The sequence below is a fragment of the Syngnathus leptorhynchus genome, chromosome 6 (assembly GCF_054491065.1).
Source record: "Syngnathus leptorhynchus isolate UIUO chromosome 6, UIUO_Slep, whole genome shotgun sequence".
In the NCBI taxonomy this organism is placed as follows: Eukaryota; Metazoa; Chordata; class Actinopteri; order Syngnathiformes; family Syngnathidae; genus Syngnathus; species Syngnathus leptorhynchus.
In genome coordinates this window covers 732,249-755,000 of record NC_141200.1, presented here as the reverse complement: position 1 = coordinate 755,000, position 22,752 = coordinate 732,249, and the positions used below count along the sequence as shown (strand labels likewise).

Sequence of the window (22,752 nt, the reverse complement as noted above, 5' to 3'; positions counted from 1 at the left end):
TCCACAAGGTGACCATCACCGTCCCGGAGAACTTCACCCAGTGCACCACGCACGGCAGTTTTGCCCAGCACTGGCAGGAGACGCTCTACAACATGTTTACCTTTGCCTGCCTCTTCCTGCTCCCTCTGGCCATCATGATCTTTTGCTACACCAGAATCCTCATCGAGATCTCCAGCCGCGTGGCTCGCAACAACCGTAGGTGGCGCCTTTTCAGATATTGCCCAGCCATGTGTGACTTGCGTGCACTTTGTTGGGGGGGCCGGGGGGAGTCTGAGCCAGCGATGGCTGATTAGTGGCAAGCGGGTTGTGCGTTTAATTGGCTGCCTCTCACTAAGAAGCATGTTTTCAAAAAAAAAAAAAAAAGAATGCCGTCCACCATAGCAACATCCAGTCTCTGGTTGGCTACAGCGAGCAATTAAGTGGTGCGGTGCGGTGCCACCGCATAGTTGGCGCGGAGGTGGCCGCCGTGAGTCACAGCCGCCGTGTGAATCACAAGTCATGACCTTCAAGTTTCAAGCTAAAAAAATAAACAAGTTCAAATCCATCAGCGGAAGGCTTGCCACATCCAAAATGGCCGACACACAAGACCAGAAAAAGCAACTCCGAGTGCAGGCCACACTTTTGATAAGATAAAAAAAAAAAGCTCCATTCATAGTTGAGCAGACATCAGCGAGGTTCACACGCAGGTTGAAAAAAACCGAAATAAAATTTAAAAAAAAAAGGGTAAGCAGCGACGGAACTCTCGGAGCCTTCCTCCCGAGCTTGAAAAGGCCAACGGTGTGTTTCAGTGCTATCCAGAGACGTTCACCTGCGCCGCTCCCACAACAACATCCCCAAAGCCCGCATGAGGACTCTCAAGATGAGCGTGGTGATCGTGACCTCCTTCATCGTGTGCTGGACGCCCTACTACCTGCTGGGCCTGTGGTACTGGCTCTTCCCCGAGAGGATGGAGGAGACCGTCTCGCACTCGCTCACGCACATGCTGTTCATCTTCGGGCTCTTCAACGCCTGCCTGGACCCCATCACCTACGGCCTCTTCACCATCCACCTGCGCCAGGGCCGCCGCAGCCGCAGCCGCAGCCGGGCCTCCAACACCCACGTCACGTCGGAAAACAACCACTGCTGGGTGCACATGGTGCGCCGCCGCCGCCGCACCGGCGCCGAGGAAAGAAGCGAAAACAGCAGCATCAATATGCCCGTCACCGAGATCTGATCACGGGCATCCTTTCTAATGATAGGCCCCTTAACGACTTCTGAGGACGTGATTAAACGCACCGAGCGATGACGAGCCAAATAAGCACCTGCGGAATGAATTGAAGCGCGCAGCCGGCGGATCGGGTGTGTTGGGAGGAGTGTTGCCACGGTAACCACGACCCGGAGAGATCTGAATAGGAGCGGCCAAAATTTCAAACCGTTGACTTTGGGCCGCTAGCGTAAATGCTAAAACAGCAGCTACGCTACAACACAAAAGGTGGAGCGACACGTACATACAGACACTAGAAAGGTATTCACAGTTGTATATTGTCTTCCCGACTCAATTTTGATGCCGCACTGAGGATCGTGTCTGTCTGTCCGTCTGTCAGATGGCAGCGGCAACTCGTGTGGTCACTCGCATGTCTTACTTTTAAAAAAAAAAACGACACGCTAAATTCATTTGCTTGAAGATAGATTTTACCTCGGCGTAGTGGAACTTTCTTTCTTGTATGTAGGTTTCCTTCCATTTGAGTACAGTTTGGCCAGACATTTCCTGGAATAAAAAAGAAAAAGTTAATATTTCAGCATATCTGGAATGGATCAATTTTGCCATTGCCAAGGTTCCACTGTACTTCCCGATGTAAAAATTGTTTTTGTTTTTTTTTGTAAAAAAGTGCCTGTCGTGTTATTTCTGATGTTTGCATGCTTGTGTTTTTGTTGTTGCTGAAATATTGATATGTCAATGATGCATGAATTGGTGATGGCACAAATCCCCCCCAAAATATTCCAAAGCTTTCTTGTGTAAAATGTTCCCAGCCAAGGGCAAATAGTGCAATTTTCCAAGCAGATAAAGAAGTAATTCCTTGTCATCACAGCACAAAAATGGACTAAAAGGCTTGACGGCAACCAGCGGCCGATTGCGCTCGGGTCCTCCTCGGGTAAATCAACTATGCGGCTTTCAGTCAAAATGTTGTTTTCCACTTAGCATCCACTTGGGATTCTTTCAAATCTTTCTTTCTTTTGTGCCAGAAAGAATTGACGCAGGCGTGACTTTCTTTCATGGAAAGGTGCTGTCATATTGGGCCAACAAGTTCCCCCCCCCCCCCCCCCCATTCTTTGAAATCCCAGAAATGAAATGACAGTTAAGGAGCGATAACACTGACAGTCTGCTCTTTTCAACAAGGCGCCGCTCGATGTTATCGGCGGCTTTGTAAAAAGACAGCGGGCGGGCCAAGAGGCCAGCTTCTCGGAAGGAGGAAACTTTGGACAAAAAAACACTCCCCCCCCCCCCCCCCCTTTTTCTCTTGATAACATTTGGAGTTGAAGATGGAGAAGTACCATAGATGGCTAAAACGGATCCATTCACAATATGCTAGCAAAGAAGGTGAACTTGAAGCAAGGTGTCTCCCTCCGATAAAGCAAACCAAGACGGGGCAAATTTACGCTGGTCCGCCAGACGCCATTGCGGTAATCCCAGCCGCATATGAATGCTAAAAAGCAAAGAAAGCCACAATTCCAAACAATCACAAAAGCATTTGTGAGCCGCCGCATTCGATATGGCGGGGATTTGGAACGACTCAACGGCTTCCTATATTTCATTTCCTCACACGACATACGTGCTTATCTGATGGCTTTTAATTAAAGCCTGCTTTTTTTTTTTTTGCCACGTGTGTGGCTTTGAACGAGAGCGCGGGCGAGCAAAACCGTGTTTGAAGCGAGTAGTACACGCCCCATCATTAAACTTGAGTTGCTGTCGATGAAGACGTCAATCAACACAATTTGCCCCGGGAAGTCAATTTACGGCCCGCCATTCGGGTCATGTCTTTATATTATTATGTATTTGTACCATATTCATTTGTTTCAAATAAGTTTCAGATTGGCCACTTCATAGCAGCTAAAGGGGCATTTTTTCAGATCAAAATGAGATTGAACAAAAGTTCACATTCCGGCGTTTTGTTTGGAAGACAAATCATCAATCTCGGTTGCTCACTGAGGAGCGGTCGCTGTGACTTATCAAATTTGGCGTGAGGAAAAACAACTTTGACTTGTAGATCAGCTTCAAATGGCTGACAACGCTGGCAAAAAAACAAAAAAAAAAAAAAAACAAGTAGGCTTGCGGGATCCAATGAGATTCAAATGGAATGATTGTGGACAGATAGAGTGCGCGTAACCATGGCGACAAGCCTCGTTTATAAAACAGATTTCATGTCTTTTTATAGGAATGAACGGCGGCGGCATTGTTACAAGACTTGCGCTTAAAACTCAATAGAAAAATAGAAAGTAATCAGCTGCCGGGAGAGGATTTCGATTTTGAGCACGTCTTTGCATTTTCAACAAAAAAGGCACATGGTGCAAATGATTAGTGCTGAACTCTGAAATTTTGTTCCCATTTATTGATCCTGATAAAGAAATGGTAAAAATATTATCTATTGTAAATAAATTAGATGAATAATAATTAGTAATATAATTTATTTTAACTTTATAATAATTATTATAAATATTATTTCTGTCATATTATGATTATTTCGCTCACTTTTTCAACCGTGATGTTTGAAACAGCGGGTCGGCCAAACATTGCCGCTTGCCGGCCGGCCGTCTGTTGGGATCCGAAATCTACGTGCATCTCTTCTTCATTGTTTGCCATTCCTCCGACCGGCCGGCTTCGTTTGTCTGAAATGTGGCGAGCTGGATGGATGGATGGATGGATGGATGGATGGATGGATGGATGGATGGATGGATCTGGCTCCGTGACCTCTGAAAAGCAAAAATGCTGATTTCCCCTCAGATGGCAGACCAAAGCGGCATACCAAGCAGGCTGCACTTTGCTCTTCAGTACATTGGCTTGATTTTTTTTCCCCCCTCCCACCATATTTGCAAACTCCCACGATTTGTTTTGACAACGCAAACGGTCCAAAATTATGATTTCACGACAAGGTGTCAGCTAAAAATATTTGAAATAACCCGTGCTGTGAATAGGCAAAAAGATAAGAAGCCTTTGGCACCGTCCGTCCGCCCGTCAAACGCTAGCAATGAAAAGGCAAACATGCAATATGATTTGCATCACAAAATGACGAGCAAATATTGAGATGACAGCAGATGAACCCGAAAAGCTGTGGGGTGAATTCCAGCGAAGGCGGCAGAAGCCAGACAAACAGAAAGATGATGAGGTTTCATCTGGTGGAGAGCCGCAAACATTTGTGCCACTGATGATGCTCTGAAGAGGCAGCAAAGTGGCCCGCAATATTGCCTGGACATTTGAGGACAAATAATCAAGCCTGGACTTCATTCTTTCAATTTTTACTATTATTATTACTAACCCCCAGAAATTATTATTATTATTATTATTACTAGGTCAGCGATAGAAAAACGTCCACTTTTTTGTGACCTTTGACCTGCGAAACTCTTCTCTTCGCCCCCCCCCCCCACTAAACTCAAGCTTTGTATGTTAAATTCACAATGAAAGTAGAATCAAATAAATGAGTAATTCCCAAAGCGTTCTCTGCCCGTGTGCTTGTATTTTCACTTCAACGCATTTGCATGAGAGCTTCCAATTTTAATTAAACCGGCGTGTGCCATGCATCTTAATTGAATCATTATTTAAGCAAAAAAAAAAAAGTTGGTGTTGACAACGACACACTGACATTAAGGATGAAAAAAAGGAAATAATGCATCCGCTTTCCTTCTTTCTTTGGAACAATGAAAGATGCAATCTATTTTTCGAGAGTGTGTTGATTCCAAGAAAGGAGGAAGCCTATGTTGCGCTGGCGGAGGAGGCACAACAAGCTGCGCCGTTTCATGTTTACATTTGCACCAGGCGGCTTTCCGGAATGAAATCCGCAGAGAATCACTTTGAAAAAGACAAAAAGAATTTGCAGCGGTTGTTTGTCAGTCAACACATTCGCCAGCCGGCCGGCCGGCCCGTTTGATTCCGGATTTACACTTTGAGAAACAGTTCGCCTTTGGACTGCGTCGCCTCCATCTCGCAATCTTCTCCTGACCTTCGCCGTTTCCTACGTGACATCATTCATCTTATGCTGATTTGCATGGAAAGCAGATTGATTGACAGATCACTGCTCTTAAATCCGTTTCAAGAATCGCTTAGGCCAGAGATGGGAAGGATCTAAGGTCGCCAGCTCAAAAGGCAGCCCGCTCGCTCATCTTCAAAGAGCCAAACACTTCATTTGCACTCGGCTTTTCATCATTCAGCCACGTGAACGAATGAACCAACCGACGGACGGCCGTCAGCCCCGTGGCAAATGCACGAGTCGTCGGAAGCGTTGCACAAAATGACATCATCAAGCCAAACATCATTTGCATTGCTTTCATTGGAGTCCAACGTAAAGGAAAGCCATGTTGCGGACTGCTGGTGAACTATGTGAGAAGGCGGGCCGAGCCGCTGCCATTTTAAAAGATACTACAGTCGTATTAGCATCCGCCGGGCGTGGCTGGCGGCGGCTTGTTTGACCTTTCGGCGGCTGGCCGCTCATTTGCCCAAAAATTCATTTGTCATTTCAGCGATAGCCAATTTGTTGCGGCCGCGCAGAAGAGCAATTAAATGGAAAGCTGCGCGAGCGCCGCTCGGCTCCGCTCATTCGGGATCAAACGTCCCTTGAAATAGATTTCATTTGCTCGGCGCTCACAGCAGCGCTCAGCGGCTATTTTGACTCTATTTTGCCGATTGACTCCAGGGGCGAGTTACCAATCAATTAAGCGATTGTTGTAATTATAGGTCATGGTACAGTACAGTACAGTCTTCCTTCCGAACTCCAATTACCGTGCTAGCATTGGATTGATTGCGTTGGAAACGAGTAAACCAACTGCAAACTAGTCAAGACTTCACCCACAGGGAAAAACACCAGATTTTTTGGCCACAACCATCGATTTCAGACAATGGACACGAATCTCAATGATCAGTATCGAGAGCCAAGTCGAAAGAAGATGCTGATGTGTACAGTACCCGATTTAGCACATTCCCATCCGGGAGGCCTTTTGATATCAGATCCAGCCATGAGACGGACGGACGGACGGACGGGTAGCAAGCAATTCCCCTGGCAGAAGCAAATGTGAAATGTCAATTATTTGGAAAAAGCATTTGCTAACCTCTCAATTCAACAAAAAAATATGTTTTGGTGTGTCTCAACAACATGGATGAACACATGTTCCATTCTGTCGCCCCCTAATTAAGATTTGAGAGATTATCCTCTGGTTGTGTGCGTGGAATATATCCTCTCTGCACTTCTCCAAAAACAGCTAGGGCAATCAATAATGTTACATCTATTCGTGATTTATTCCTATCTGTGTGTGGTCAAGTTAAAAAAATAAAAATAAAAATAAATGAGCGCACGGTTTAGCAAAGCAAGGGACATTGAGCGAAATTCTATTCGTTTTGCAAACTAGTTTTTTTTTTATTTAACTGTACAAGACTTCACAGACTACTCAAATCATTTACCACACTAAAAATATAAAGTACGATAGTTTGCGAGCGCAAAGTAAATACCTGATAAGGTAACACTTAGCTAGCCGGCTTCTTTGCGTGTTCTGGTGGCTCTGTGACACGGTGCTGCCGTCTCCTGGTCAATCCTGGTATTGCAAGAGCTATCTGGGTCTGAATTATTGCTGACGGTTACGCATCTCTCATTTGGTTTAGATGTTCAAAATTAGCATATTTCCTTTGGTTGGAACATCTGTGCTGATTTCTCAACTCACCCCCAACCTTGCTTGCAATAAACACTATAATAGCAATGTGATGGACGGCCTCGGAAAAGAAATACAACAGTCACACTCCTCATGTGGCAAAAATATTTGACACATTAAAATGATCATCATTCCAGCTGAGTTGTCGGACATTAGTCAGCCATCTTGGATGTCCTTTTTGCTGCCTGTGATCTCCATGGCAACACGAAATTTTCTTTTACTCTTGCAAACACAAAGAAAAAAAGCGATTCCAAAATGTCGCAGGTCAAATGAAAGCAAATGAAGCTGTCATTGTGTCGGATTTTCATAGACATTAACCACGCGTGCCAATTGAATCCCACACAATCATCTCTCAAGTTCGCCACTCGATCTGACCTTTCAGATGATTAATACACGATGTTGGATGAGTCACACTCAATTGGACGAATAAATATGACATCCGGTGTGAATAGTCCGTGGTCTTAAAATCGGGTCTCGATGGATGGATTGATAAATCGATCGATTGATCAATAAAAACCAAATTTCAGTGATTAAGGCGTTACCATAGTAACACTAACGCGAACAGTCCGTGACGGAAACTCTCTCGGCATTTGTTACGCCCACTAAAACTTCCGTGTTAAAACGAGTTTAGACCGAACGCACCGAGTTGAATTCTTAACCATCGCTGCGAACTTTATTTTCTTTTTGACCTCTAATTTAAACCCGGGCGTAATCCCGCACGACCGAACACTATCGCAGCCGGGCAGGCAGGCGTTGTGCTGAGTCAGCGAAATCGGATCCAAAGAGCGTGCAACAAGTGGAACAAGTTGTTCTCCAAAGATCCGATCCGATCCAGGCAGCCAGGCAGGCAGCAGCCATGGAGTTGCTGCAAAACGTCATCAACCAGAGTCAGGGTAGGGATCGTCTTTTCAGGTAGGCTTTTTTTTTCTTTCTTATGATTTGACGTTATTACGCAAAAGAAAGTAGCAAGAATTGTTTGTTGTTGTTTTAGAGCCACCCAATACGCGTGTGCCTTGTGTGCGTACGCGCTTCGAAACGACAAGCGGCGAAAGGATCTTGTGAGCAAACTTCAACGTTTGGAGGCAAACATGAGCGCTGGACGAAAGCGTGAGTTCCATCAATCATGTTTGTTCCAAAGATTTGCTCATCTTATTCGACCTTTCCTCTGGAACTCGGAATCAATATTTCATTGTTACATTCACGACAAACTTTGTTTTTTCATGACATTTGTACTGGTTTCCAATGACGTCATTGCATTTTACCCACACATTCAAATCTCCAAACATTCTTATTGTTAATTGAACCCTCGACGATGACGAGGAACAAAAGCCCCCCTCCCCTCCCCCTCTCTCTCTCTCTCTCTCCCCCCTCCATTCATGACTCACAGTCGTGAACACATTTCTGTCTAACTATGAATCAATTGTTTTCTCAAGTCATCAAAATCTAAAAGCCAGAGACCTTTGACTGAATAAATGCATTGGAGACTTTGAGGCTTGTCTCTTTGAGCTCCGTGTGTGCGCGGTGACAGACAGACAGACAGAAAGACAGACTGACAGACTGACAGGCTTTGGACTTCAAAGTTCTGATTCAATGGAAAATTCCGAGGCGAGCTGCTAGCTCTGCTTTCCAAAGACATTTTTGTCCCTCCTGTTGCTGTTTTGAGGTCAAGGCTCGCTCGGCAGAGCGCTTGATTATTTCTCTGAAGTGATTTTGGCTCACGGTGCTCACAAAATGTCGGAGAAAGTTCATGCTGTGTCTTGCATGTTTCAAATCATCACGTGACAACACATCCAATCCGACTTTGACCTAAATGGAACAATAGTGGAAAGGCAAAGAATTGCGCAATCACCCAAATAATAGATCTGTTGGCCAAATGTTGACATTTGGACCGGCTAACGATTAGCTTGCTGTGTCACGTTTTGTTTTTGTTGTCTGTTCCCTTTCGTCAGTGTTCAGGCTGGGGAACGCAATAAACGCCATGGAGTCGGCCAAGCGCAACGCGCGCCTCTCGGACCCGGCGCTTTGCCTCTGCCTGGCGGCGGGCGACGTGGGCCGAGCTTTCTACTTCATCTGCGACAACGCGCTGTGGGCCGCCGGCGTGGGCCTCCTGGCCGGCATCGACAAGGAGCGTTGGAGCGCGGCCGCCTCGCGATTCTACCTCCTCTCGCTGGTCATGAGCCTGAGCCGAGACCTTTACGTCATCTCCCGCTTTGTGGCGGAGAAAACCAGGGAGAAGCACTTCAGGCGGCAAATGATTTCCCATCTGAAGCAGAATCCCCAGGTGGCCGAGGTCAGCGTTCCTCAGTTGGACGCTTTGGTCTTCCTGCTGCTGCACTGCTTCAAATCCCAGCCGGCCCTGCTTTTGGACACCGTCAAGAACCTTTGTGATTTGTCCATCCCGCTGGACAAGTTGGGCATCTACCGCCCCAATGCGGGCGCCGTCGCCTTTTGCGGCCTGCTGTCGTCGCTCGTGGGAATCGTAACCCTCGTGCGGCCCCATTTGAAAATCAAAGCGTGACGCACGCGTTCCTTTCCTGGCTCGGACAAGGGCGATCCAACTAGTCGGAAGCTTTGAAAAGCACAATTTGATTATTGTTCATTGAACTTTAATTCTCAAGTTCATATTTTGAATGGGCAGCGCAATAGATTGAATATGATGACTCAGCAAAAAAAAAATTTTTTTCACGTATGAGGGGGATGAACCGATGTAGACGATTGTGGCTTGAACTCGATTATTCGCCATCGCGTTTTGATATTAACGGTCAAGCTGACAGAAGTTGGCAGTCGGCGTCAAAAAGTAGGAAAAAAAAAAATAATAGTCGGTAGGCTCGCACTGAAAACCACTTTTTTTTTTTTTTTTTTTTACACACACGTCTCTAAATGTCACACTGTTCCACTGAAAATAGCTTTATTTTCTTTTTTCTTTTTTTGGGGGGTCTGAGACAAGAATACATTTGTTTTCCTGAAAGCTTTTTCTTCCAAAGCCAGTATTTGCAACAAATATATTCCATTTCCCTTGGCCCACACTTGCAGGTTTTAGTGTAGAAAAAAACAAAACAAACAAAGAACAGGAATAATCCCAACACGGAGAAATAAATAAGACATTTGTTCTCCCCGGCCGGGATTTCTTTCATTTCACATTTGGTTGCGTCACATGGAGAAAAATGAGAGGGCTCTTCGCTCACGTTAGTTGCCGTGTAACATTTTCGATATGACCCTTGTGCCAAAACGTGTTCCCGAGGCGCACGTGGGTTCGAGGGTCGTTAGCCGGCCCGCTGAGATGTTTTTGCCAAGAAGGGTGTGAAAAATGAATTTGCGACACAAAAGCACTTCTGTGGTGCCGAATTTCTTCTTTTTTTTTTATTGTCCTTGTGGACAAAAAAAAAAGGCACCTTCAGTATTTTGCTGCTTACAAAAACGGCTACGGTGGAGCCCGTCGACATCTCGCAATGACACTTGTTGGCTTTTCCTTAACTCTCTCAATTTTCTTTTCCAGTTTGCTTTAGCGTCAAGAAATGCGTCGGCACCCCTCTGTTTGGAATGAAAAGAGTATTCTGTGCAATCGGAATAAATATTGTCCTCTGAGCTGACTAAGCTCGCTGGCTGGCTGGCTGGCTCGCTGGTGTTTATTGAAGCGCATTACTTTGAGCGACCTGCGGCCATTTTCAAATCACATCTGCGATAATCCAGTCAATTATTTCCGTGCTAATAAATATTGATGTGTTTGTGATTTACAAAAAGAAAAGAAACAATTGTGGTCAGCTAGCCGACTTGACGTGGGCGACAGACACAAAGCTGGATAGAAACGCAGAAATTGACACGGTCCAATGATCAACATTTTCGGGTTCCAGTGCTTCGTTTTGGTAGGGATGTCCCGATCATGTGGGGTTTTTCTTTTTGCCACTCAAGTCACCTGATTTTGTCCTGACCCGATACTACCTCCGAACATATTTACTAAAAAATAGAATTCATTCAAATTTTCTGGATGATGCCATCATCCTTATGGTCAGAAAAATACGTTTCTTTGTATGCAAATGAAGGCTTCAAGTTGAATCAAGTTTGACTCCTCCTGATTTTTGCTTCCCTTAATCATTAAATACAATCTGGTTTGTTTTGAAATACGGACGGGAGTCTTCACGTGATCGGGAGCCTTGTTTTATGGGTTTGAGTCGTTCGAACGAATCAATAGTTGAGTCGTTCAAACAAATCAACGTTTTGACATGAATGAATAAAGTGCGTCAAAGAGCGAGCGAAAGCGTTTCTCCGAGCGACGCGCGTTTCTTCCCCCCTACGACTGATTGTAGCGTCCTTGGAATATGACGAAAGAATCGCACGAACCATCAACTCTAGAATTTGGGGGAAAGGACAAAAGCAGGATTTGGCTTTCATTTGCACATCTGCCCAGTTTACAGCAGGACAATTCTTTTGCAGCCTCTCGTGGCTCCTTCGTCCCGTCGACACACGAGTCGTCGAGCGGAAACGCGACCGACCTGTCAGTCTTTGGCTGGGCTGCAAGTCTTCTCAAGGCACTCGCCCCCGTGGTCCTTCCTACGGGAGCTCCTGCGCCAGGTCGTAGTCTGAGATCAGACCTTTGATATGCGACAGTTTCTGGTGGAGGTATTCGCATCGCTTCTTCTCTTCCCTGTAGCCGGGAAACTTCTACAAAAAGAGGGAGAGCTCCAGTGAGTTGGCTTTGAGAACGAACCGTTCATTCCAAATTGTTTTGAAAGCGACACGCAAATATCGGCCACCGTTTTAAGCGCCTCCGATTAACTCCACCGGTTGATTCACAAGTTACAGCCTCGGCAAACAGCGCCCTCTGGTGGCGTCAAGGCTACGCTTTGTTCATCAACAATTGGGATCCCGAAAAAATGCCAGTTGCTTCTGTATAATTGAAACGTACCTTTTTATACTTGCGGTACTTTTGTAGTATTTGCTCCTCCATTAGCTGGAAAACATTTCAAAGAGAGAGGGAGGGGAGGGTGGGGTGGAGCAAACAGCTCTGCTTATCAGCCGTGTTTTTACAAGTAGAGGAACGGGATTGACCCCGGCGGGTCCGGGCAGTACCTTGTACTCTTGCGTTCCCGGCGAGAGCGTGTTGATCTTGGAGCCTAACTGAACAAACATCTCGGTGATGGCGCCGATGCGGTCGTGAAGGGCTCTGTATTCGTCGTACTCGGAGCAGAAGTCTTCTTTGTATTGCTCGCGTTGTTCCAGTGCTGTAATTGAGCTGTATTTCCTGAAAGAAGAAAAAAAAAAAAAAAAAACTATTTTTGAAATGTCTTTTTTTTAATCGTCCGCTAGGTGGCGCCAGAGGATAGCGGCGTGAGTTGCTATAGCCGCGTAATGAGTTGAACAGATGGAAGCATAAGGTCATTTGTTTTCAAAGTCCGTTTCGGGGAAGAACGCAGACATTTTGGCTTTCCTTTGATTTCATGTGAAAGTTTTGGATGGTATTGACTCACAAGAAAAAGTCCGGCAGGTCCTCTTTTGTGGTTTGTCTGACGGGGGTTTTCTCTCCTAAGAAGAAAGCACGCAAATGAGCAAATCCAGCCAGCCAGCTCAGCCGGTTGTCAATCATCAACTCGTGACTGAACGACTTTACCTTTGAGATTTTCTCGGCTCTTCTTCGAGTCCGGGCTGCTTTCCAGCATCCACTCCGCTTTTAAGCGCTCGCGTTCTTTCTCTTTGTGCTTTTTGGACTTTTTCTTTTTATGTAGAGCGTTGGGCAGTTGTTGGTCAGTGCAAAGGGAAGCGTCCGCGCCGGGCTCCTCCTCGGAAGCCGCTTTGGGAGCGGCGGACACTTTATGGGGCGAGTGCAAGCCGTTGGGACAGGCCCGGAGATGATTGTCGCCTTTGTGGTCCGAGGAGCTTTGGGCCCGCTCGGCGATGGCGTCGTCCGCCTGGGACGGAGGAGACTGGCGTGGTAAGCAGTGCTCTAGGAGTCTTTGTTTTTGGGGGCTTTGAAAGTTGGATGGATCCAAAGGCAAAGGGCGTTTCTACGAGGGGGGGAAAAAAAGTTTAGATATTAGCGGCAAAACGGACACACGGGTCAAGTGCCTTTGCAATCACTCGGGGAATTCCCTTCCGCTTCCCTCACGGGCCGGGGAAAGTCCAAAGTATGGAAGGTGAACAATTACCGCCGAGAGCGTCTTTGCGGGGCTGAAGCGAGAAGGAGAGTCCCCGGGGGTTTTGCCTTGGGGACTTCTCAACTGGCCGCCGCTGCTGTGGAGGGGCTGAAGCTTCCTGAAGACCAGATGAAGAACACATCACCTTGTTGTGAGAAATGATCAGCCAGTGCGCCACAATCACAAAGAGCCCCGCTGCCTGTATTTGCATCTTTACGCTTGGAGCTTGAAGCAAAGTGTTTTGCTCTTAGCGGGGCTTGTTAACGAGGCCTGACGGGGCACAATTAGCCAAAACACTTGAGAAGCACACGACCTGCGTAATTACTGCCAGGCGCATGAAAGAAAGAAAGAAAGAAAGCGTAAAGCCCTGTAAAGCTCAGCCTGGCGAGCCTCAGCCCTTCCGTGCTACCCTACGCACGCTAATGCCACTTGTACGAGGCAAATGTATTTCCCTCCACTTTGATGTGCCCTTGAATGGATTCATCAGTGCAGAGAAAAACTCATTTGGATGCAAGAGGTTTTTTTTGTATCGGTAGCCTCACAAACTTGACCCGGTTTGTTTTTTGGGCTATCGGTTTTGAAGCGGTTACCGAAAAAGCGCACCAAAATATTTTCAGTTCCATTTTCTTCCTGAGACTCAAACTCAACTTCAAAAGGTACTAAATGTCAAATCATAATGACGTCATTATTCAGCCATTCAAATTTGATCAACGCAGAGTGCGCTACCGTGTCACAGCCAGCAGAGGCGCTGCGGATTCAAGTCATTTTAAGATGAAATGGACACAAAACCAGAGCAGCCCAAAGTGGCAATGGTGAAGTGAACCTGATGAGAAGCCTGTGGATGAGTTGCTTCTCCTCGTCCAGGTAGCCGGCCCAGTCTCTTTGGACGTGTCTGTAGAGCTCGTCCTTCAGAGAATAGCTGTTGTCTTTAAGGTTCAGCTTGGCAACCTGAACAAAAAAAAAAGCTGCAATTTGATGACCTCTTTTTCGGGATCATCCGCCGTTTCATTTCTCTCGGTGATCTTATCTCTACCGTCGGATTATCTCACCTCATCCAGCACCGAGGTCAGGTCAGCCTTGTCCTTGGGAGCGGCCCGTTCTCTCTCCAGCCACAGCAGCAGCTCGGGTTTCTTGTACGGTTTCAAGGCCAGGAGATGGACCAGGCGCTCCCGCAAGGGCCGCTGTGCCGCGGGGCTGGGGACCAGGCTCCTCTTGTTGCTGGGCGAGTGCTTGTTGCTGGCGTCTGAGCCCGGGACCGGACCCTGCTTCCTGTGGACCTTCACGCACTTACCTGAGGAAAAACAAAGACACGTGCTCAGTCGAGCAAAAAAACAGATGGGACCCAAATGGAGTCAAATACCTTCAGCACGGTTACGCAAGCGCTAGCTAGCCATTATAGCCAGCACGTTTTCCCCAGCAAAGTGGCCAAACAAGTCTTGCTGCAAGAGTAGCAGCAAAGTTGAAGCAACAAGCAAACAGAGGCCCTTTCTTGCTCGCAAACGTGCCTCCAACTAATTGGGCCGAGCGGACCTGGCCAGGCGCCGCTTATAGCTATCTGCGCTCCATAATCTTATTACAACTTTAAGCCATACTTTGGAGGTCGCCATAGGTCCAAGACGCATTCTGAAGAAGCACGTGGCCGAGGCAGACGGACGTAACTCACCTCGCTCAAATGGTTCAATGCGAAAGGTAGCGAGCCCACTTTGGCGACTATTTGCAGAGTGAAGGCAAAAAAAAACAACAACAAAAAAAGACCCCCTCTGTGCTCCTTTCTGTGTCAACTTTGCACAGATGTAAAAACAGCTCAAGACTCCCATTTCATCAAAGTGTCAACAATTGTCACGAGCTTGAATCTCAGAGCTTTTGAGGCCAATCCAATCCAGAGCAGCGTGACAGCAGTTCAACCAAAGGCCGTTATCGCGTCGGCCATCTCCACGATTCCACGGGTAACGTGCGGCGGGATCAAATAACGTGACCTACTTGGCCCCGGTTTGATCTCGATGGCCGAGCGGCTCCAGATGTCCTTCTCCACCTGGGACACGCGCTCCCGTGTGGCCTGGTAGGAGTCGTCGGTGGCGCAAACGGTGATCTTGTCCTGGATGCTGCCCTGGCTCTCCAGCTGATCCTTGCCTTCCCTTTTCACGCCAAAAACGGGTATTAGCGTGTCAAGCTGAGCGCTAGCCATCCGTCACAATCATCGTAATAATAGCACACATTTCCGAGGGCACCGTATTTCACGGAAAGCACGGGTTACGTCAATTCTATTCATTAGTCGATAAGCGGCGGCGACGACCGTAAACAATTGGCGTCTTTGAGATGGAGACTAAACGGAAACATTCAGAACGCACCGTGCTAAACTGCTTCTTATGATGAATTTCTTGGAAAGCATCAATCAGTTGAACTCATTTTAATCCCAGTCGGCCGAGTTGGCGGCTGACGTCGGTCGCTAGCAAGCTAGCTAACGTCTTGCGTGGCTTAACAAAGCTTGAGTGCAAAGCGCATCGCGCAGAAACTTAAAAGTCGACTGTTAGTGAGGTTCAACCTCATTGGTTCCGCTTTCCAAAATATCATTTTAGCATTAGCCTGGCGTGTCCTGTGGGCTAACGCACGTGGTTGCTTACCCGGAAACAAACTGATGAATGCAGTCGAAGCTGGACTGGGGTTTGTCTTTGCTGTCGCTGGACAGGTAGAAGGAGAAGACTCTGAATCCGTCCGGGGATTCCGAAGTCGGGATCTTGATGTACTACAAAGGGTCGAATAGAGAGAAAACAAATAAGAGTAGCAGCAAAATATATTTGGAGGAGGTCAAAATAAAGTTTGACACCATCGGCTGGAGCTGCCATTGCCAGTCGGTTCCGTAAAACACGGGGCTGGCTGATCAATCCCAGATGTCGCCTGACTTTTGAAAAATATTTTTGACTGCTCCCGCTTCTTTTTTTTTCTTGTTCACACCGGCTGACTCGTCGTCCCAGGTCAAGGATGGTGACCTGTTGCCGTTTGTGGGAGGAGTCTGTCTGAATGGCTGAACAGAACAATGGCAGAGCGGTTCCCCCCCCCCCCTCCCTCTCCATGTAGCCATGGCAACACAGCATGGCGAGCGAGGCTGTCTCTGTCAGGGACGCGTTACATCAAACGACCCCAAAACCTACTTCCACTAAAAGCAAAGTTCAACTGGCAAAGTCATTAGCGAGCAGGTAATGCGTCCTTGGCAAAAGCGCTCACGGCTTCTTTTTTTGCCCTCCACATTTTTGTCCTCGATCATTATTTTCATCTTTTAGATGCGAGTGTGAATTTGCGCTAACTGATGACTGAGCGGCCGCCGCGTGCCGTCGTCTTTGTATGTGGGATGTCGCGGCACGTATTTTTTTTGGAGTGGGGGGGGCTGAAGGAAAACAAATGTGATTGATTAGAAGCCGAGTGGCTCGGGGCTGGTTGCCCCTGGCAGATGTGGCGGGCAGGACTGTCACAAATGCCCAGTCATGCAGCAAAGCCATAAGCATTTTGTTTTTGGGGTCGGTAGCCAATGTGCAGCGACTCTTCCACCCCCCCCCCCCCCCCTTGTGAAAGCCAACGCGCATGCCATTCACCCTGCCCCCATCAGCAGCACGGTCAAGCACAAAATGCAAAAGCAAGGCGGCAAGGAAGCAAGGCAGCAAGAAAGCAAGGCAGCAAGGGCTCTTGGAAGCAAGGGGTCAACCAAGCAAGGACACGAGGCAGCAAGGGGTCAAGGAAGCAAGGCGGCAAGGAAGCAAGGCGGCAAGGCTATGGACACTTGAGACACGCAGCTGATCATTAAGTCTGACCTATTTCTGCCTGGACGCTCGCAAAGTGTGTTGGGGGGGGTCTGCGTATGTCTGCTTTGGGATTGGGGCAAATCAAGACACATTAAAGCATCAAAGTGCACAGGAGCAGGCAACAGACGGATGGACGGATGGACGGACGTGGTTGGCTTTGAGGGACATCCAGCAGAAGCAACAAGTCCAAGCGACGCTCGGCCAAAGGGTGGCACCACCACGTCCGTCCTGCGGCCTCCCCCACCCACCCTCTGCATTCTAATTCTAATCAATGTGACTCAGGTCAGATAGACACTTTGGAGGAGAGCAAGTGAAGCATTTTCTTGCTCCTCTTTGCTCTCCAACTGTTCCAGCGGGTGCCATTTTTATCACCGTGGCGCGGGCTGGCCGTAGACGCTCCGGTTACGTCATTCATCAAGTTACGTAACGGCTCGGAACAATTAAAAGCTCCAACGCGGCACCTTTGAACGATGGTCGAGTGACGCGGTCGTCCGGGAAATATTTCTCCGTCTGGCTATGAAGGCAAGAATTCATTCAACGCCTCTGCGCTAATTACAAGTGTGCAAATTTCATCTGATGATGAACTGCTTCACGGGGAGGACGTGATTAGCGGCGTGCCTGCGTGCGTGCGTGGGTCGCAATGCCACCCGCCGTTTAGACGCTTCCAGAAGGAGGCGAGCATCAGGACGGCCACATTTGCCCCCCCCCCCCCCCCCCCACAGATACAATAACCGCCTCTGTGGCTCGGCCCGACTCGACCCGGCCGCATCTGCTCCTCCGGGCACGCTCTGTGTTTGGAGATGTCAAATACTTTCAAGCCATCGTAAGGTGTGAACTGGACTGGAACAGAAAATCTCTAGGGGGAGGGGGGCGAGGGGGACACAGGGCGCCATGGCTGATGTCCTTGTTTAAAAAGTCCATGGTTAAATCCCGGAGCATATTTCAAACGGCTCATCTTTTAAGATGGACCAAAGGGATCCATCTCCTTTTTTTTTTTTTCTTCGCTGAATGTCTTGTGCCTCTTGCCCCCTCTCGTCTGTCCTCACACTAGTCCCCATTGTCTTCTCATCGGAGCCCGCTCAGCCGTAGCTGCCGTCCTTTTGTTCTCGCCGCTTCCCCCCGCCGCTCGCCTGGATTATTCATGAACAGCGGGGACGTGTGGCCGGCCGGCCGGCCAGCCAGCCTGGGGAGGGAGGGAGGGAGGGGGGCTGGCTTTCCAGGAAAGCCGGTGCATGAGGGACGGTCCCCCTTTCGGAATGTTCCACGCCGGGGGAGGGGGGGCACTGTGGTCAAGCGAGTGAATTTCCACCTGATTGCTTCCCTCTTTGGACTGAACAATTTGTTGACATCATCAGTCACTGATGGATTTTTTTTTGACACAAAACATTTTGAAGAGTAGGAAAAAGTGAACTTTGAAAATAAATTTGTTGACCGAAGATGAGTCGAATTCTCAAAAAAGTATCCTATTCAAAAGCTTCTTTGGGACTCAACTGGATCCTGCGCAGAACCTTCAAGCCCTCCAGCTTGAAGGAGATCAAGCCCAGGTGGGCGAGAAATGCATTTTATTTAACAAGCTCTTTGTGAGCCCGGCTGGGATGTGCTTGAAAAATTATTGACGACGGTGGGGGGGGGTTGAGACAGGAAAGCAAAAAAGCGGAAAAAAAGGGGAAGGAGGTGGGGGGCGCGCTGTCTGCAGTCGCGTGAGGAGATGGGGATGGGCAACTGTCGAACATCCCCCAAGGTGCTGCCGCCTTGTTATGCCAAGCAGAATCAGTCTTTCTCCACCGAGCCAGGGCTAATCTGTCAGCCTCATTGCGTCCCCCCCCCCCCCATCCCTCCAAGCCCCGCCCCCCCTTCAGGATGGAGACAACAACAACTGCCTGACTTTTTTTCCCTACCTCAGAGCCAAAGACAATAACGGCGCTTCCCTGGAGGATGCCTGCTTATTTTCTACAATGCCACAAAATCCAATAAATATAGGCAATATTTACAGGGCAGGTCATTTCTTTAGGTACACCTGCACAAAGACACAAGCTCGGACAGCAATCAAATACCGGCCCGGTCACTCAAAAGGACCTCGTTGACACTCCAAGACAGCTGGGACTTGAGCAACCCGGAAGAAGCCACGGGCAACACGTGGCGCCACTCTCGCTGAGATTGCGCCGCATTGCTACGATTGTTATTCCGATTAGCTCCAAGCCCCCCCCCCCCCCCCCCCCAAAAAAAGAAGGGGGAGGCGGCCAGCAAAAAGATGACAAGTGCAAAAGACTCATTTGTGGTGCTTCCAAACATGGCCAAAGGGCCCAATCACGGAGAGGGCGGGCGGAACGTAGAAACGCGCAAGTCGGCAACACCTGAGCGACAACGTACAGAGGCCGTCTCAGTCCCGCCGAGAAAAGCTGGCGAGCACAATCGCCAGTTGCCCGGCCGGCACGGGGATGTGAAATTCCTTGCCCTGGGACCCGCCCGGGAAAAATTCCTTGAAAAAAACGTGGAGCTCTCGCACCGTCTTTCTTTGGAATTGCATCATTTCAATGATTCCGGCTCGCAAGGCCGCCGCCGTTTCATTGCCAACAATCGGCCCGAAATGCCACACGGGCGTCTTTGAGCTTCCGGGACCTTCCGAGACCTCGCGGCCGTCGACCGGGCCTGCATTTGTGCGCGCGGCAAAGTCACTTTGGCAATCGGCTCTGGCGGGGATTAGGCGGACTTCTTTTAGACGAGGGACGGCGAGGTAAACCTGCGGCGGACGCCACCTAGGTCTTTCCTCGTTCAAGATATTTGTCACAGACGCTTATCTTGTTTGTGGCGAAAATCTGGGCGCCATCTGATGAGTCAAAAAGTCGACGACCTGTTCCGCTTGCGTAATTAAGGCTGCTTCTTAGGAAGCGAGCCACAAGTCGGTTTGTGATGCACAGGTGGGGAAAAAAAAAAAAAAAAAACTTACCCCCTGACTTCCTTTGAAGCAAATGGACGTCTGATTGGGCAGCGATGCCTGCGAGACAAAAGCAGCCAAATCAATATTTTGGAATGGTGCCCAAAACGTTTGAGCCTCAAAACATGACAACGATGCGCCAAACAAGTTTTTGTCGCCCACACAACCATGAAAAGATGAAGCAGACTTTTGTGCCCCGCCCCTCCTAACTCCTGCCACAAATGGTGATGAGTAAAAACTTCCTTGGGAGTCAACAGCAAAAAATGTCACTGGGGCCTCTGGACGTGCGTTGCTGGTCTGGGCTTTCTTTCTTGCCAGGATGCAAAGCAAACTATCGTGTTTGCAGGCCATCGCAGCCGATTTCTTCACCAAATGCCAATCGGGAGCACGGCGCATCCCCGAGGACGCAGCGACCTCCTTCTGAAAGCAATTAGTTTTCATTAAAAGGCCTTCTTCTTCCTCTCGTACAAGTGGGGCTGGCGTAAGACCACTTCTATTTTCCCCTTTGCCCCCCTACGGATGAAGAAGAAATGTGAAAAAAATGTGGTGCCTTTGAGGCAAGATGATACATGGTTAATAGGATGAGACTATTATCTGTGAACTACAGCTGCGCCGCTGATTGACAGGGCTTTTAATTCATTATTAATGCTTTGGGGAAATATCCTTCCTCCCTGTTGCATTGGAGCATTGTTCCCATTTTCTTGGCTGCCATTCAACTCCATAGAAGAAGAAGAAGAAAAATTGCCTCCACGTTGACACATTTCAATGCGGAGCTGTTAGCTTCCGAGCTAACCATTTGTGGCATGCGGGAAAGATGAATTCTCAAGTATATTTTATTTCATGCAACGGTTTTGGACATGGAATTCTTTTTTTATTTGCCAAAGTTCAGGTCAGTACATTTGCTTTGACAGTGACACACAGGACTTCACTCAACTCAGTGGTTGTCAGAACGCCCCTAGTGGTAGGCTGCCAGAGTACCATTTGGTTGTATTTAACCTTTTTGGAATGGAAACATTATGCAAGTACAGTTATTGATTTATTGAGCAAGCAGGGATGATAATCGGTGACCTCATCGACGGGCAAAGTGAAAGCCAAAGATCGTCCCACACTGCAGTTTAGTTGTATTTCACTTTAGCGCACATTCCATTTACATTTAGGCCTTAAGAACTGTTTGTTTCATTCAGATCAATTTTCGAACACAAGTTTTTAGCACAATACATTTGCATTAAGGCCTTAAGAACAGTTTGTTTCTAAACTTTCATGAAGATCAATTTTAGGATACAAGTTAAACTTCAAGTAGAGTTTGTTTCAAGCTTTTTTTTTTCCTTAGTACATGTTTTACCTTTTTGATCAATTAATTTTAATGGAATTATTCTTCAAGTACAAGTGCCATGTTAATGTTCACACTGCCAATCACGTTACAGTGGCTTTTTGGAATCAAATACATCTTTTTATGAGCTGATACTGTATTTGGAAGTACTTTGAGGGTAACATATTCTACTTGCTGGTACTTTGTGACCTACTGATTCAACTGCTGCGTTTTGGAAGGCGATGTGAAAACAGCAGGACATTCTTATCATATGGCAAGGGATTATTCTTTGATAAACAAGCACCATTCGATATGAGATCGGCTTTTCTTATGGAGCTAAAAAAACAAATTGTTCTGGAGGCTTACGATGACAATTTGATCAAATCCCTTCAAAAGTCCCAACAAGCCAAGCCCGTGTTTATTAAGCAGGAAAAACAACAACAACAACACGTTTTCTCACAACTGCATTTACAACTTGAAGCAGCAACATTGGAAAATACTTCCCAGCAAGCAGGAATTTTACAGCTTCTGGACTTTCGATTTCAAAAAAGAAAAAAAGAAAAGAAAGCGTTTGCGGAGGAAAAAGAAAAAAAAAAGCACTTCAAGATGATCATTTGTCCTACCTTCAAGTTCTGGTAGATTTCGAGAGTCCGGATGGCGGTGTCAGTGAGTTTGACGTGATAAAGTGTTCGATTGGGGCTGTTTTTGTGGATTTTGCCGCAGGAGAGCCCGTAGCGACGCTCCTGCCTCAGCGCTGCCATTTCTACAACTGAACACAACGCGACCAGCGACTTCCTGCCCTGTGACGTCACAACGAGGGCTGAACGGGGCGGGGCCAGGCTCGCTCGCTCCTGGGCAAACATGCACGCGTGCACACGCAAAGCCGCACGTACAAGCACAACCTTTAAGTACGGACAGAGGTTGTTGTTGGTTTTTTTTCGGTTTCTAGGTCGCACTTTTCCACAGTGGGAGGGGTTTTTTGGTCTTTAACATCTATTTTGGTCTCCCAGCCAGCCAGGCGGCAAAACTGGATCGTGCTGTTTATGTCTGCGCGTGTCTGTGTGTTTGTAAACACAAGCATTGGCTGGGATGCAAAGTCACACGCGGAGACAGGACAAAGTTTTCACAATGCAAACTTTTTACACAAAGTACCATTTTAGGGAAGAAAAATATATATAGGACTCCCAACGGTAAACAGACTTGTTAGGAAAAACTAGAACGGGGGTTTATTTCTAAAAATATATATTTATTCATCAAATCTCAGCAAAAAAAATCTCTTAACGTGAGGAAAAATAGACTCAAGTTGCCAAATAGTTGTTTTGATTGACTTCCATGGACATGACATGTGACTCATTGCGTGTTGATTTAGCAAAAGGCTGAGACGGAGTGGCTGTCTGTAACCAGGGCACAACTATTAATGTCGCGTGCCTGCCCACAAAATACTTTTAGGCCTTGTTTTCAACCAATAAAAAGGTGGCTGGGCTACTTTTTCCAAAGTCGGAGAAAAAAAATGGAAATGAGCACAATCGGCTCAAAGCCAGGAACTTTCACGGCTAGCATCCATTAGCTAGCTAGCTAGCGTCCATGGGCTTTCTAGCGTGTGCTTGAAATTGTGTCTTGAACAAGCGGCCTCTTGTTGAATGTTTTTCTGCCAACATCATTTCCTCGGCCGAGCCTACGCAAACATGACTTCACCTT

The 22,752-nt window shown here is 47.5% G+C and overlaps 4 protein-coding genes across 8 annotated transcripts in view; 2 read left to right on the top strand and 2 right to left on the bottom strand.

The window, feature by feature from the left end:
* The window catches only part of gnrhr4 (gonadotropin releasing hormone receptor 4), a 2,494-nt gene extending 1,281 nt beyond the window's left edge, over positions 1 to 1,213 (top strand). Inside the window, exons 2-3 of the mRNA XM_085914340.1 lie at positions 1 to 195; positions 789 to 1,213. The exon at positions 1 to 195 is cut by the window's left edge and continues 10 nt beyond it. Coding sequence (XP_085770466.1) covers positions 1 to 195; positions 789 to 1,213 — 620 coding nt within the window. The remainder of the gene's footprint in view (positions 196 to 788) is intronic.
* Positions 1 to 7,594, bottom strand: part of slco3a1a (solute carrier organic anion transporter family member 3A1a) — a 29,053-nt gene extending 21,459 nt beyond the window's left edge. Inside the window, exons 1-4 of one of the 4 annotated variants that reach the window (XM_085914328.1) lie at positions 6,692 to 7,053; positions 6,152 to 6,242; positions 3,728 to 3,948; positions 1,676 to 1,747 (exon numbers count right to left, since the gene is read on the bottom strand). The gene's annotated coding sequence lies outside the window, so the exon portion shown is untranslated. Of the gene's footprint in view, positions 1 to 1,675; positions 1,748 to 3,727; positions 4,254 to 6,151; positions 6,243 to 6,691; positions 7,058 to 7,263 lie in introns of those variants that run through there. The other 3 variants (XM_085914324.1, XM_085914326.1, XM_085914325.1) reach the window with 3 other exon arrangements.
* pex11a (peroxisomal biogenesis factor 11 alpha) lies at positions 7,451 to 10,482 on the top strand. The gene is made up of 3 exons (XM_085914338.1): positions 7,451 to 7,800; positions 7,880 to 7,995; positions 8,838 to 10,482. Exons 1-3 carry the CDS (start codon positions 7,745 to 7,747, stop codon positions 9,404 to 9,406), a joined length of 741 nt encoding a protein of 246 aa, XP_085770464.1. The 5' UTR covers positions 7,451 to 7,744; the 3' UTR covers positions 9,407 to 10,482.
* Positions 10,238 to 21,900, bottom strand: LOC147055061 (RNA polymerase II elongation factor ELL2). 2 transcript variants are annotated; one of them, XM_085914330.1, is made up of 12 exons: positions 21,678 to 21,899; positions 19,758 to 19,805; positions 15,638 to 15,759; positions 14,997 to 15,151; positions 14,066 to 14,307; positions 13,840 to 13,964; positions 13,029 to 13,134; positions 12,494 to 12,887; positions 12,354 to 12,408; positions 11,956 to 12,127; positions 11,792 to 11,836; positions 10,238 to 11,547 (listed from the first exon to the last, which is right to left on the bottom strand). In XM_085914330.1, the coding sequence occupies exons 1-12, from the start codon at positions 21,813 to 21,815 to the stop codon at positions 11,437 to 11,439; spliced, it is 1,713 nt and encodes a 570-aa protein (XP_085770456.1). In that variant the 5' UTR covers positions 21,816 to 21,899; the 3' UTR covers positions 10,238 to 11,436. The 2 variants fall into 2 exon arrangements, with proteins under 2 accessions (XP_085770456.1, XP_085770457.1); XM_085914331.1 differs by lacking the exon at positions 19,758 to 19,805 and having other exon boundaries at positions 21,678 to 21,900.
* Between the last annotated feature and the right edge of the window lie 852 nt (positions 21,901 to 22,752).